The following is a 13,878-nucleotide window of genomic DNA, read 5'->3' as shown; positions in this document are numbered from 1 at the left end:
CTCGTAACATTAATTTCGGGTTTTGGAATATTAAGTTTATTTTCTGAATTACCAAAAGTTTGGTATAGGGACATTAATATTTTCATTAACTTGATTTATTTTAAGATTTGGAATATCAATTGTTTCTTCAGCATGATTATATTTTGGAATAATAACATTCTTTACTTCATTTTGAACTTTAAAGTCTGGGATTGGAATATTAATATTAAGATCTTGTCTAATATATTTTGGTATTGGAATATTTGTTTCATTTTCTGTAAGGTTGAATTTAGGTATAGTAATATTTTTCTCTTCATTTTGTGAATTGAATTTAGGCATTGGAATATTAATATTGAAATCTTGTTTGTGATATTTAGGCAATAAAATATTGTTAATTTCTTCATTTATATTGAATTTCCGAATCCTAATGTATTGATCTTCTTGTGTAAAATTAATTTTGGGAATCGGTAAATTTTTGATCTCTTCTATTATTTCTATTTTTGGTACTTGAATATTTTCTTCATATATTTCAACATTAAATTCTGGGATTGTAATATCATTTTCTTCTGTTGTTTTATTAAAATGTGGTATTATAACATCTTCTGGAAATATTTTAAAGTTTGGGATTCTAATGTTTATATCTTGTGAATTTAAATTGGGATTAGGTCTGTTATTAGGATTATCATTATCACCTATAATAATTCCTAATGTTGGGAATTTATTGTTCTCGGATAAAAGAAATAAAAGACCATCAAGAAAACAACATTTTCTGAGCATATCACTATAATAAACATTTGAGTTAGCGTGATCCGTGAGATGTAAACCATATTCATCAGAATTATTTAATTGTATTTTATTACAGAATGGACACTTAATATTAAAAATTATTCCTGGTTCCTCACTTTCTTCAATTTCATTATTATTAATGTGGAGTAAATTAACTATGTCTATATCTCTGAATCTCATATATGGTGCTAATTCAATTCTTTTCCCTTTATGAAACTTGTTTAAATGTATAAATAATTCTTCAACGTTTTCGTTTTGCCAAGTACAATAAGGAAACCATGGACAAAATAATACTTTTTTTTTCATATTATTTCGTATTGCTATCGGTATATTGTAGTATGTGAATCTGATTTCATTCCTCATTAAATTTATTTCATTTCCTGTTAGCGTTCTTGGTCTAAGCATTATATCTTCTACTTCTGTATCTGTACAAGTTTCTTCATCATCTGCATAGTATTCTTGCTCATTAACTATCTTCATATGGTATCTAGTGATACTTGGTACTAATTGTGGATGTGTTTGGTAACTTGGTGTTTGATCTGATCGAAATCTGATTTCGAGATTTTGTTCTTCATTTGGTCCCACATTCTCTCTGAAAGGTTCTGGACTGGTGTATGTCGATTCTGTGTTGCTTGCGGTGTACTCTGTTGAACTTTCTTCTGCATCTGATCGAAATCTGATTTCGAAATTTCGTTCGTCTCTTGGGCTCAAACTTTCTCTGAATGGCTCTGGGCTGGTGTATATTGATTCTGTGTTGCTTGCGATGTTCTCCGTCGAACTTTCTTCTGCCTCTGATTCAGGATGGCCGGACTTAAGACATGGGTTCTTCTTTATAAATTTAGCATCATTAGGCTCTATTTTTGGTCTTGATTTTCGTGTTGTGCATAGTTTCGAGCCTAAATGTTTATCTCGGAGAATAAGCTTTGTGTTCTATTCTGAGTCTTGAGTCTCCTGATGTTTCTTGTTCTGAGTTTTGTTGCATATCTCGGAGGTATAATCTGATATGTTCCGTGATTCTCCGAAAATCATCGGAACTTATATGGTTCTGCTCCTCTCTGTCAGCTCTATTCAATGGTGCGCTTTTCCCCTCTCTAAGTTGCTCAGGTGAAAAAAATAAAAAAATCCGCGCTGCTGGAATCGAACCGGCGACCCTTTGATGACTACTTTTCTACAGTCAAATGCTCTACCACTGAGCTAAGAGCGGCGCTGTTAAATTTTTATTATATTATATATAATGTTGAAATCCGGATTCATTTTCATTTTATCACAAAATTTTAGTAGTATTTTTAACTTAAATAATCTTAAACCATTTTCATAATTAATCATTAAGCTAATTAATGTTGTGAAAACATAAATTGAATTCAATTTAAAAAATCAATCTTAAATCTCCAAATATTTTCAATTTTTTAGATTTTTCATTGGGCAATATTAACATAAATCCATTTACATTCGGTTATTATCTAATATATTGCTTCATTAAAAGGAAGAATCCATAACTTCATTTCCCCATAAAAATTTACAATCATTGAAAATTCAATTCAATTTTTAATAAACTTTTAAATGTTATTTGGCCAAATAAGGCACAATGCTTTCTACTTTACTTTGCTGCTGTTCTGCATATAAATTTGGGAAAAACGTTATCCAACTTACTGCAAATAACTTTCCAAAGGAAGTTGAAAAGCGTGATAACAAAACTGTATACTTCGTTATGTTTCATGGAACTCATTGTCCAGCATGTCAAATGTCATATCCAGAATTTGATGCAGCCGCCACAGAAGCAGCAGGTATGATCAAGTTTGGTGAAGTAAATACAAATCAACAGTATAGTTTAGGTTCACAATTTCGAATTACAGCCATTCCAACATTTATTATTTTCCATCCAAAAGGACAAATGACATATATGCGAGATAGGTCAGCACGTTCAATGCTTAACACAGCTTCTCGTTTAATTCCAAATCTTGCGGAAACTGTTGATGAAGAATGGATTCCACAAAATGACACACGAGAAGTTATTCTCTTCACAGATAAGCCTAAAGCTCCGCCTCTTTGGGCCGGGATTAGCTGTGCATTCAGCGATAATAATCAAAGTATTCGAATTGGATTTTCAAACAACAGAACTATTCACCAAAAATTCAACATAACATCTACTCCTGCAATCCTTATGATCAATGGAGACAAACAAATTTTATATGAAGGCCGAAATAAATATGATCTCATCAAGAAAACAGTCAAAGATTTCTTCAATGGGATTATGCCATCACCAAAGCCTACTCCAAAACCAACACCTGTCCCAGTTCTCATACATAATCTTACAAATATTGACGAATTCAATTCACATTGTAAAGGCAAAAGAATCTTTTGCGTTATCGAAGGATCTGATGTACCTTCAGAAGAGTTCAAATCAGCTTCAAAGAAGTATCGTCATGATCCTTTCATGTTCTATGAATGTGGTGAAAATTGTCCACTTGATTTCATAAATGACAACATTTGGATTTTGCACCACAAGCGTGATGCTGCAATTAAAGTGACGGATAAGAGTACAATTGGATCGTTCTTAGATCGTGTGTTAGATGGTGGAGCTAAGTTCGAATTGCTTGAGCGTTTGTTCAAACAACCAGCACCGGAGTTATAAACATTTAATGAAAGTTGAAAGTGATTGCTGTTGTAATTGTCAATTTGTCTTTTGTTGTAAAACTTTTTGAAAAGTACGATAGAAATTCACTTGTGAAAATTTTTAACGTCTTTTAATTTTCTTGCAGAATTTGTTCTAACATTAAAGAAATACAGAAGAATAAACCACAAGAAACGAAAAATTAAAATCACAGATATAAAGATCTTCGTGATCAAATTCTCGAAGAATTTGTTAAAAAAATGTCAAAAAAGATTTCAAATAAAGAAATCTTATTCCGAATGTTGAATTATAACTGATACATATAAATGTTATTAACATTATGCAACTAAATTTGCTTCTTATTACAAAAGATATTTCATATTTTATTTATTTTCACATGGTTCAATTCTTCATTGAAGACTCTATTATTCTGTTTCGTCATAGTAAAATTCGCTATCAGAAGTTTCTGATTCCCAGCAAACAGGTAAAGGATCACTAATAACTTTATCTGGCGGTTTTTCATCAATAACTGTTTCTTCATCACAAGGTGACGGGATATAACAAGCTTCAACTTGTCGCTTTAAGAAGTCATCGCATAAATATGAAGATGGCTGGTAATAATCAAACAACAAGAACGATAAATCGGAAACACGTAGTGCTTCTTCGAAGAGTTCTTTCTGTTGTTTCTCTAAATTATCTGTTTTTTTGTATGATTCAAAATCTATCTTATTTTTATCACTTTGAATCAAGTTGTTGTTTTTTTGGCATAACACGAATATTGTGTCGTTTTCCTTTATTCCTTGAATGCCTAGAGAAAGATCCAAATGTAATTGGTTACCTCTGGATACGCATATCAATTGACAATTTTGAGGAACGGGGATTCCAGCCGAAACAAGAAGCGACCTTACAGTGTCCGACTTTTTGGAATGGACAGGAACCCAACTTCCATTCATGTGCCTGAGGGTTATCTCCATTTCCGCATCCATCCCTTATTCAATTTGGTTTTTGGGAAAAGTGCGTTTTTACTGAGATCCATTAGCTAAAATGAGTTAATATTGTGTATATTTTAATAAAGATACAAGCCTAATCATATGGTATTTTATTTATTTGTTTATATTAAATATATGAGTGGATATTATTGTTTTGATTTCTCTCAAAGGTTTCGAGCTTTTGTGCAAAGATTTTGAATTAAAACAAAAAGAGAATTTTGAGGCAATTTCGATTGAATTTTTTACTGATAAAATGTCGGGCTAAATTCAATAAAACATATCACGAGGAGCGATTTTATCTGCTTGCAGAAGGAATATTAAATGGAAATATTCAATAAAAAGAAAATTACATGGAAATCTTGAAGAATCATTATTCATTATTAGAAAATTCAATTTGGAAACAGAATTTGGTTATCAAGTAGATTGAAGTTCTCACCTTATATAACCTGCTTCATTTTAAACTGAAAATTTGGTTGGCATATCATGATAAATGAGTCAAAAAAAATGGGTTTTGGAATATTTGACATGAAATCAAGTAGCCTCAATTCAGTGGTGACAATATTTTGCACAGTCTTAAAACCATTTTAAAAGGAATATAATGCAGATAGAGTATCACCACAGGCAGGTGGTTCCCCAAATATTAAAATCAATATTTTTTATAAAAGACAAATATTTTTTAATCATTAGTTACTTAATTGTGTTTTTATTTAAAAGAGCAATTTTTCAAAAAAAATTATATTACTTGGAAATAAATCCAAATAGGATGCTCTATAGAGTTTTCTTACAAATTACAATTTAAATAAAAATATATTGTTCCTTGTAATACAGGATTTTATGGTATGAGAATAAACATCAATTTTGTGAAAAGCTTTAATAATTTAAATTTTTTGATTTACCTTGGAACAACACAGTTCAATAAGGGAGGCTTAAGTTTAATGTGATTCCCTTAACTATACAAAGGAAAATTTAAATATGGTAAAAATATCATGATCAATAATAAATTGTTTTCAAATGAAAGGTGTATTTTGAAATGAAATCTTAAAAATTAGTTAATTTGTTAATTATGTATTTATATCAAATCACTTTGAACAAGAATATGATTTTTGATTTTGATTTTTTGATTCGTTTCAACGAGGCACACCGAATATGTAAAGTATTTAAATTCAGACCTCTCGATGGAGCTCTCACCAACAGACCAACTTCAAATTATGGAAAGTATATCTCAAAATCGCTGCCAAGAAGCAACGGAATGGTATCAAGAACAAGTCAGACTTATAGATGAAGCAATTTCACAGAAAAAAGCCGAAATCAAACGTCAAGCAGATGAAGACTATCAAAAGAAAAAAGCACAGATTAATAATCGCATCCTTCAGCAGTTTCATAACTTAATCAATGAAAACAGAAAAATTATTTTGGATTATGTGTCTGCAAAAAAAGAACTTCTTCCCGCTTTTATGGGTCTCCAAAACTTACGGAAAATTGACGTAAATTCGCAAAACAAAACGAGTAAAAATGAACCCATCACTTTTGAAAATGATTATCCAGAAATTATTGAAGCACTAAATGAAAGTGAACTTAACGTTGAAGAAGAAGTTATATGGTCTGATGATGTTTTAATGTATCATGGAAGGTTTTATTATCCTGGATCCAGTTTATCACTTCAAACTAATACAGGGTTAGTTTTTAGTGCTACAATTAAACGTATGACACACTCACAGCTTAGTGTTAAATATAGTAATGGAGAACTGATAATTTCTCCAGAAGATTTTGATTCAGGTTCTTTACAAATCGTTTGATTTTTTGTTTTTTCTCTTCATTAAACTCGTGCAATTAAAAATTCCTTTCTTAGCAACATCATTAATGTTATTTAACTTGAGTTGTTTTAATAAATTTCGAACTTTTTTCTGGTAACTTTTGATATGATTATCTATCGTCATACCGATATAAAAAATTGTGTGTTCTTTATTTTTTTTTCTGTAAGGTATCATAGAAACCTTTCAAAATAATTCTATGGAAAAGTGGATTGTGAAGTCTAATTAACTATTTCAGCGTAAACATTTCAAAAGTTTAAATATACAAAAAACGTTATGACGCTCCAAAAATTTTTTGAATGGGTTGTGGTGCTTCTGCGATTCAAGTAGCACCAGCTCCACGATCATACCAAAATAGTACAAGGCATCAAGTTGTAGTTGAAGAGGAAGAATATGAAGAAGTTCCATTATCATCCCAAATATCCCAAAAAGTCAAATTAGTTACTCAAGGAATATCAAAAGTTCCAAAGCCTTCCCTTACTATTCCTGTTCTTTGCTTGAAGCCAAATTCAGGTCCGATTTCAGTTGGTCAAGTATGTCTTCAAAAAGGTGAAAAAACAGATATTCATCTTCCATTCATGACATTTTCATTATACACCAATGGTTTAGCGGTAGTTCTTGGCAGCATTGAAATCTTAGCGCAATGTGTTAGTTCGAATACAGAAACATCATTTTTCCTTGAAAACATGATTAGAAGTGTTTCATGTGTCAATCGAAATTTATATAAAATCGGAATCTTAGCAATACCCAAAAAATTATCCAATCAAATTGTTGTCAATCTTCAATCATTTGATTTCCAAGTTGAAGTTCTCGAAGATGTAACGGAGGAAACCATTATGAGGCATCACATAATCATTTGTACAGACCAATGGAATAAGCCACAGTTGATTCGAAGTTTTCTTGATGAAGGCGGCGGTGTAATAATTGGCGCATCTCGAACATTAGATTCGTTTCAATATTCACAAGATACGCCAATGAATGATCTCTTGTGGGACCTTGGCGTTGGTTTTTCTCATTACAAAGTATTAATTTTTCCACTTGCGTCGAAATTTGTTCATTTGAAACAATATTCAAAAAACATAAAATTTACATTTTTTGAACTTGCGCAACATTTTACTAAGCTCATAGAGGATTATGATCATTTACAACTTCTTGACATTGACAATACTATAACACATTTAAGATATCATATCGCTACACTTCGATGTGAAGAAAACGACGAGATAAAATCCCTGTCAGATGCATCATGGGCTCTTCTTGACAATACTAATGCTTGTGGTAAAGGTGTTAATTCAACACCACCATTTGTATGTCCAAACATTATTCAATCTTTAGTCTTTGCGCTTATATCAGAATTGCTCCCTAAGCTCCCCGCAAGATATTATGAGGGCGTCGATCGATCTTACCCATTTCCAGGGAAATCTGGCGAAGTTGAACTCGAAGATTTTGAAATTCACGCTGAATTCAGTTGCGGCGGTTGGTTTTCGACTGGTTTATATCTTCCTCCGGGGGTTGTAGCGACCGTTAGCATCGAGGAGGTTATACCGATAGGCCTATCGGTCCAAATTGGGTGCCACACAACTTCTTTAGTTTCTCAACAAGGGCCATGGAATCGATGGGGAGTAATTTATCAAACATATGATATCGTTAATCAAAAGGTTGAATTTTCGTCACCTTTTGGTGGTATTATATATATTGTTGCTGAGGATTTCTTAGCAGATCGATCAATTGAATTTGATGTTACTTTTACAAATGTGGTACAACATCCAATGTATTCCATCTCTGATCCCGAATTAATTAATGACATTACAACAGATGTACCATTTGGTGAAATTGAAACACAATTTGTAATTTTTTCATTACCAACCAAAACATTAAATACAATTCCAAACATCGAAGAGTTTTGTGACTTCTTCGACTCGTTATTAGATGATTTATTTGTGTTTACTAATGATGAATCGTTACGTTTGTTTCGAGTCGTTTTCGATATACAAATTCCTGATGATGGACCAATATGTGATTATCCAATAGTTTTCGATTATTCATACATGAAAGGGATATTCTTTACAAATGGCGATCCTTCGAAAGAAATTTTCCTTTTACTTTCATACATAGCGCAGTTGTCATTGCCACAAGACGCATTCGATGACGCTTTTATCGTAAACTATGGAATTTTGGCGGCTTATTACACGTTTACAAAAAAGTGGCCCGACCAAAAACCGGAAAAATTTTTCCCGTCACCTCCAACAGAAGCATTTCAAATGTACCTTAAGATATATAAGGAAAATGATATTAGTTGTTTCCCAGATGCTTTGGTGAAAGTGAAGGAATCAATTGAATATATGCCAATGATATTAAAACAGAATATAATGCAAATGTTTACGTCAAAGTTTAATATGGTGACGAAAAAGAATTATACATCGGAGCTAAAAATGATTTCTCAGATGCCAAAGCCTGGTGAAATAATGTTGGCTACATCTTCATCAAATTTGTCACAATTCCAGATTCAGGACGACGACGAAACACTGAATCAATTGCCGTTATAAATATAATAAAATGTTTGATAAAGTATAATAGATAAATAATTATTTATATAAATTTTTGGGTTAAACGATAGAAAATTCAGTGAATATTTTGAGTGGTTTATCATAAAAGTGGATAAAGTTTTTGAATATAAATCCGATGATTTTTCATTCATTCGACTCTATCGTTGGCAGCAATTAGATGACAATGGAGTGCCATTGCTATAAATATATTTGTTTTGAAGAAGTTTGATATCTGTGTTACGTATTACCACGTAATTGAAAATCCAGGAAATTATTCTATATCAATTTTTTGATGATTCAATGACAACATTTTTTTTAGTAATTTACCATATATGAAATGTTATTATAATAAATTTTCACCATTTAATACTAATGTTAAACAATTTTTTTAAATGCGTAAGCAAAATAACTTTGGTGGTTATTGAAAAATACATGAAAAAAAAAATTATTACGTAATTCTTTATTTAATATTTCATTTCATAAAAAAATGAATTCAAACAATGCACGACTAAATCCATTTATCATTTTCATTTGAAATAAGATCTTGGAAATCTTTACTGATTTGTTCATGATGACTGCTTGATGATAGAGGATTTGATATTTCTGTTAGGTTTTCATTAGATGTTTCATTTTTACCTTTACGAATAACAAAAATAACAATTCCAATGACTAGAAGAATTACAATAACTCCACCACAGATTATACCAATTAAAACATTCATTGGTAACTTTGGATTTTCTTGAGATGTAATTTGAGAAATCGTAAAGAAGTTGAAATAAAAAGAATAGTATGTGGAATATTGATAAATTGTATAATCATAATAAATAAATTCAGTATAAATATATGTGGAAAGTGAATTAATTAATGTGTTTGATAAAAACGAGCAAAATGTTAACGTTTGAGAAATCCATAATGAAAATGTTATATTAGAAATATTAAGTTCACTAAAAATATTTGTATCTGATTGAGTCAACGAATTAGATCTAGTAAACAACATTGGTTTTGTAAATGTATTTGAATGAGTATTTGATTTTGTAAATGTGTTTGATTTTGTAAATGTATTTGATTTTGTAAATGTATTTGAATGAGTATTTGATTTTGTAAATGTGTTTGATTTTGTAAATGTGTTTGATTTTGTAAATGTATTTGATTTTGTAAATGTGTTTGATTTTGTAAATGTATTTGAATGAGTATTTGATTTTGAAAATGTGTTTGATTTTGTAAATGTGTTTGATTTTGAAAATGTGTTTGATTTTGTAAATGTGTTTGATTTTGAAAATGTGTTTGATTCAGTAAATGTATTTGATCCTGTAAATGTATTTGATTGCGAGAATGTATGTGTTGGCCAGGGAAATTGAGCACATCCTTCGACTGATGTACCTTTAGATACATTGATTTCACCAAATGTTGAATTTTGATACAAGTCCGATGTCATAACATATTGATTTTTTTCTCTATCAAAGGCATCATAACTTACCTCATTTGGGCATTTAAAACCTGTAAAATAAATACATGTTAAATTATTACAACCTAAAAATGCAGAACCTCCAATTGATTTTATATTTTCTCCAATGATAACTGTTTCTAATTGTGTACATTGATAAAATGAATAACTTCCAATTGTTGTAACAGAATTTGGAATTGTGATATTTATTAACGACGAACATAATTGAAATGCATTGCTTCCAATTGACACAACTGAATTTGGTATTATAATATTTATCAACGATGAACATGAATGAAATGCATTATCCCCAATTGTTGTAATTGAATTTGGTATTGTGAATATATTATTAGAAATTCCTTGTGGATAACATCGAATTGCTCTATGATTATCACTATAAAGAATTCCATTGCTATCATTTGTATAATAATTGTTCCCTTTTGATACTTCAATAAATTGAAGTTTTGAACATCCAACAAAAGTATCTGATACAATTGATGTAACTGCATTCGGAATTGTAATATTTATTAACGACGAACAATATTGAAAAGCTTTACATTCAATTGTTGTGACATTTTTTCCAATGATAACTGTTTCTAATAGAATACATTGAGAAAACGCAGAACTTCCAATTTTCATAACTGAATCGCCAATATCAATCATTTTTAATTTGTTCCATGAACTAAAAGCTTCTGATTCTATTTCTTCAACACTCTGTATGATTATATATTCTGTTTCATTCTTATATGTATTTCTCTCTTCATATTCACTGACATTAGTTATAATAAGAGTTCGAGTTGTTTCATTATATGTTTCAGTTGTTTGCTTGAAAAGCAGAATCAATAAAATGAAAAAAAAATTCGGTTTGAATTTTTCTTTGTCATATTTATGAAGATTTTGATATAACTTGAATAAATAAATGATAACAACAAACATTATAAGAATCGAACTATTTAAATAACCTTGAACAAACTTAAGTAAGAAAATGAAATATTTCACAATAAAATAAATTTGTGGGCATCGAATTGACATATAAGTGAAATAAGTCATCAAATTAAAATATAATTTGTTATCTCCGATTACCAATGAATAATTATTTTTTTTCGGATCCAAACATCTTGGGTATATATTGAAAATTGCAGAAATATTATATTGCAACCAAAAACAAATGAAGAAACAGGATGATGTGTAATCTTTTGCCTTACGAAAAAATATAAAATTATGTTTGATTGATTTTAAAACTTGATGGTATTCTGTATGAGATTTCAATGATTGTTGTATTAACATAGGAATTTTCAGTGTACTTGTAAGTAAGTTTGGTATCTGTATATGTGTTAATGCCAGAAGTGGCAAAGCCCATACACTATTCATGATAACAAAAACTTGTCTGGGCTTGGTGTTCCTCAGAAAATATTTTCAAATGATTTGAAATACTTAAGTTTATATTTTCGATATGATCTGCTACACTCAATTTGATATAAAAGTGACGGTAAATTTGAAAAATTTTGATGGTTCAACACAATTTGGTACCGTAAACCGGAAATTGCATTCAAAACACAAAGGAAACAGATTTTTGCTCAGTTTTAACACGAATTTTCAAAGGGTAAATCATTGAATTTTCCTCTTTACAAAAGTTGTGTCGGGTTAGTGCTTGCAGGACTTTGTAAAATATAATATAAAAATTTTCAGATTTATTGCAAAAAATATTCATCTGACAATTTTTTAAATCCAAGATATGTATTCTTTATTATTTTGTGTATTGTGTCTTGGAATTAGCTTACAAGGGAAAAGGAAATGCCCAGCTCCACAGTCGCAAAAGGCTGACCTGTTATGTGATGGAACTACATCATGGCCTTTATGACAAACCTTTGCACATTCTTCACAAATACAATAATTTCCTGAATTGCTCATACATGTTCTACATCTATAGTACCTATTATGTTGTACTTGTTTTTAACCTGTTTGTTCGAAGTACAATGTCCTGGTATGAAATTACTTCTTAGTTCATTTGAAAGAGTTTCGATTTGCCCTTGTATTATCATTTGGTGAATATCTCTTGGATCCATATTCTGTTGCATCTTGAAACCAAATTCTTTGCTGGCGAAAATTGTTTTGCCTTTGCTATCGGTTTCAATTCCTTTTTGCTTAAGTAATAATTTAACAATATTTTGATTATCTTTTTGTTTGGCTTTCATAAAAGCAGTTTCAAATTATTATGATGAATTCCAAAAACAAATTGTAAGCATTGTTATCTTTGGCATTAATTTCATTCCTTCTTGTTCAAGTAGTAATTTTACTATTTCTATATGACTTCTTACTGCTGCATGAATTAAAGCTGTTTTAAATTTTAAGAATGAACTCCAAATAAAACAAATAAATTTTATATTATTAATTTAAATATTATCTTCAACATTAATATCAATAATTTGTTGTTTGAGAAGATATCTAACGATTTCAGTGTAACCATTAATTACTACAGTCATTAAAATTGTTAAAAATAAATTGAAAAAATTCCGAAAATTGCGTTGAAATTTTAAAAATATGAAATTAATATTATCTTTGATACTAACATCAACAAAATTTTGTTCAAGAAGTAATTCAACTATATCAATATATCCATATCGAGATGCGTAAATTAATGCTGTAAAAAATATTTATATCAAATTCCAAATATTATTTAGAAACACGAAAATATTATAATAAATATTACCTTGAGTATTTACATTTATATCTTTATGTTGAAGAATTAATTTCGCAATTTCTACATAACCTTTTTTTAATGCTATTAGAAGTGGCGTTTCATTTGAATTGTTGGGCCATAAGGCGCATTTATAATCCTATCACCAAATAATTTAAATAATTTTCTAATATTATTTTGGAACATTAAATTAGTAAAATATTTTCCATTAACATTAATTCCTTATTGTTCAAGAAGTAATTTTATTATTTCTATTTCATTTTTTTTTTCAATGCCAATATAAGTGCTGTTGTAAATTAGTCAAACAACTTCCAAATTTTATTATGAAATTTTATCATAATAAAATCGATTCTAAACAAAACGAATAAATATCTTTGGCATTAATATCAATTCCTTCTTGTTCAAGAATTAGTTTAACAATCTCTATGTGACCTTTGCAAGATGCTTTCATAAGTGCTGTTTTGTATAATTTAAATAATTTCCGAATATTTATATAAAATATTATCATAATATTGAAATAAATTGTTTGTATGTTAATATCAATTTCTTTTTTCTCAAGTATTTCAAACATTTCAGTATAACATCCCTTCAATTCGTTAATAAGTATTCTTTGAAATCATATTTTTAAATATCATTATTAGATCCTTTTTTATTGAAAAGTTCTTCAAGAATTTTATTCTGACGATGTTCCAATGATTTCATAACTGAAGCCTTAAATTTGTTAAATATATATCAAATATTATACTAAAACATCAAAATACAATAAGAAACATTAAAAAACTTAATAAGTTCCTTTAAAAGTTACATAATATCCCGCTTTTTCCTGAATATATTTAACAAGTTCGAAGTTTCCTGATTCAGATGCAATTATTATAACGTCATTTTTTAACTGATTGTTAATCAGTTAACTAATTTCTTCGATGGAAATTTTCTAGTGGATGCTAAAATTATTTGCAAAATCTTAGAATGGGCATTATATATATCAAATATTCGAGAGCGATCAAAAGCAATGCA

The 13,878-nt window shown here is 29.5% G+C and overlaps 4 protein-coding genes across 4 annotated transcripts; 3 read left to right on the top strand and 1 right to left on the bottom strand.

Moving 5' to 3' along the window:
• Nucleotides 1-2,350: 2,350 nt before the first annotated feature.
• GO595_003583 (Thioredoxin family protein) lies at nt 2,351-3,397 on the top strand (the record flags this gene model as incomplete). Its single annotated transcript, XM_067916619.1, has 1 exon — nt 2,351-3,397. One exon carries the CDS (start codon nt 2,351-2,353, stop codon nt 3,395-3,397), a length of 1,047 nt encoding a protein of 348 aa, XP_067776249.1.
• A 404-nt stretch (nt 3,398-3,801) lies between these two features.
• Nucleotides 3,802-4,350, bottom strand: GO595_003582 (uncharacterized protein; the record flags this gene model as incomplete). The annotated part of the gene is made up of 1 exon (XM_067916618.1): nt 3,802-4,350. One exon carries the CDS (start codon nt 4,348-4,350, stop codon nt 3,802-3,804), a length of 549 nt encoding a protein of 182 aa, XP_067776248.1.
• Nucleotides 4,351-5,540: 1,190 nt separating this feature from the next.
• GO595_003581 (uncharacterized protein) lies at nt 5,541-6,161 on the top strand (the record flags this gene model as incomplete). The annotated part of the gene is made up of 1 exon (XM_067916617.1): nt 5,541-6,161. The coding sequence occupies one exon, from the start codon at nt 5,541-5,543 to the stop codon at nt 6,159-6,161; it is 621 nt and encodes a 206-aa protein (XP_067776247.1).
• A 314-nt stretch (nt 6,162-6,475) lies between these two features.
• Nucleotides 6,476-8,722, top strand: GO595_003580 (uncharacterized protein; the record flags this gene model as incomplete). The annotated part of the gene is made up of 1 exon (XM_067916616.1): nt 6,476-8,722. One exon carries the CDS (start codon nt 6,476-6,478, stop codon nt 8,720-8,722), a length of 2,247 nt encoding a protein of 748 aa, XP_067776246.1.
• Nucleotides 8,723-13,878: the final 5,156 nt, after the last annotated feature.

This window comes from Histomonas meleagridis (genome assembly GCF_020186115.1).
Source record: "Histomonas meleagridis strain 2922-C6/04-10x chromosome Unknown contig_21, whole genome shotgun sequence".
Taxonomy (NCBI): domain Eukaryota; phylum Parabasalia; order Tritrichomonadida; family Dientamoebidae; genus Histomonas; species Histomonas meleagridis.
This window is presented reverse-complemented; position numbering and strand designations above follow the sequence as displayed.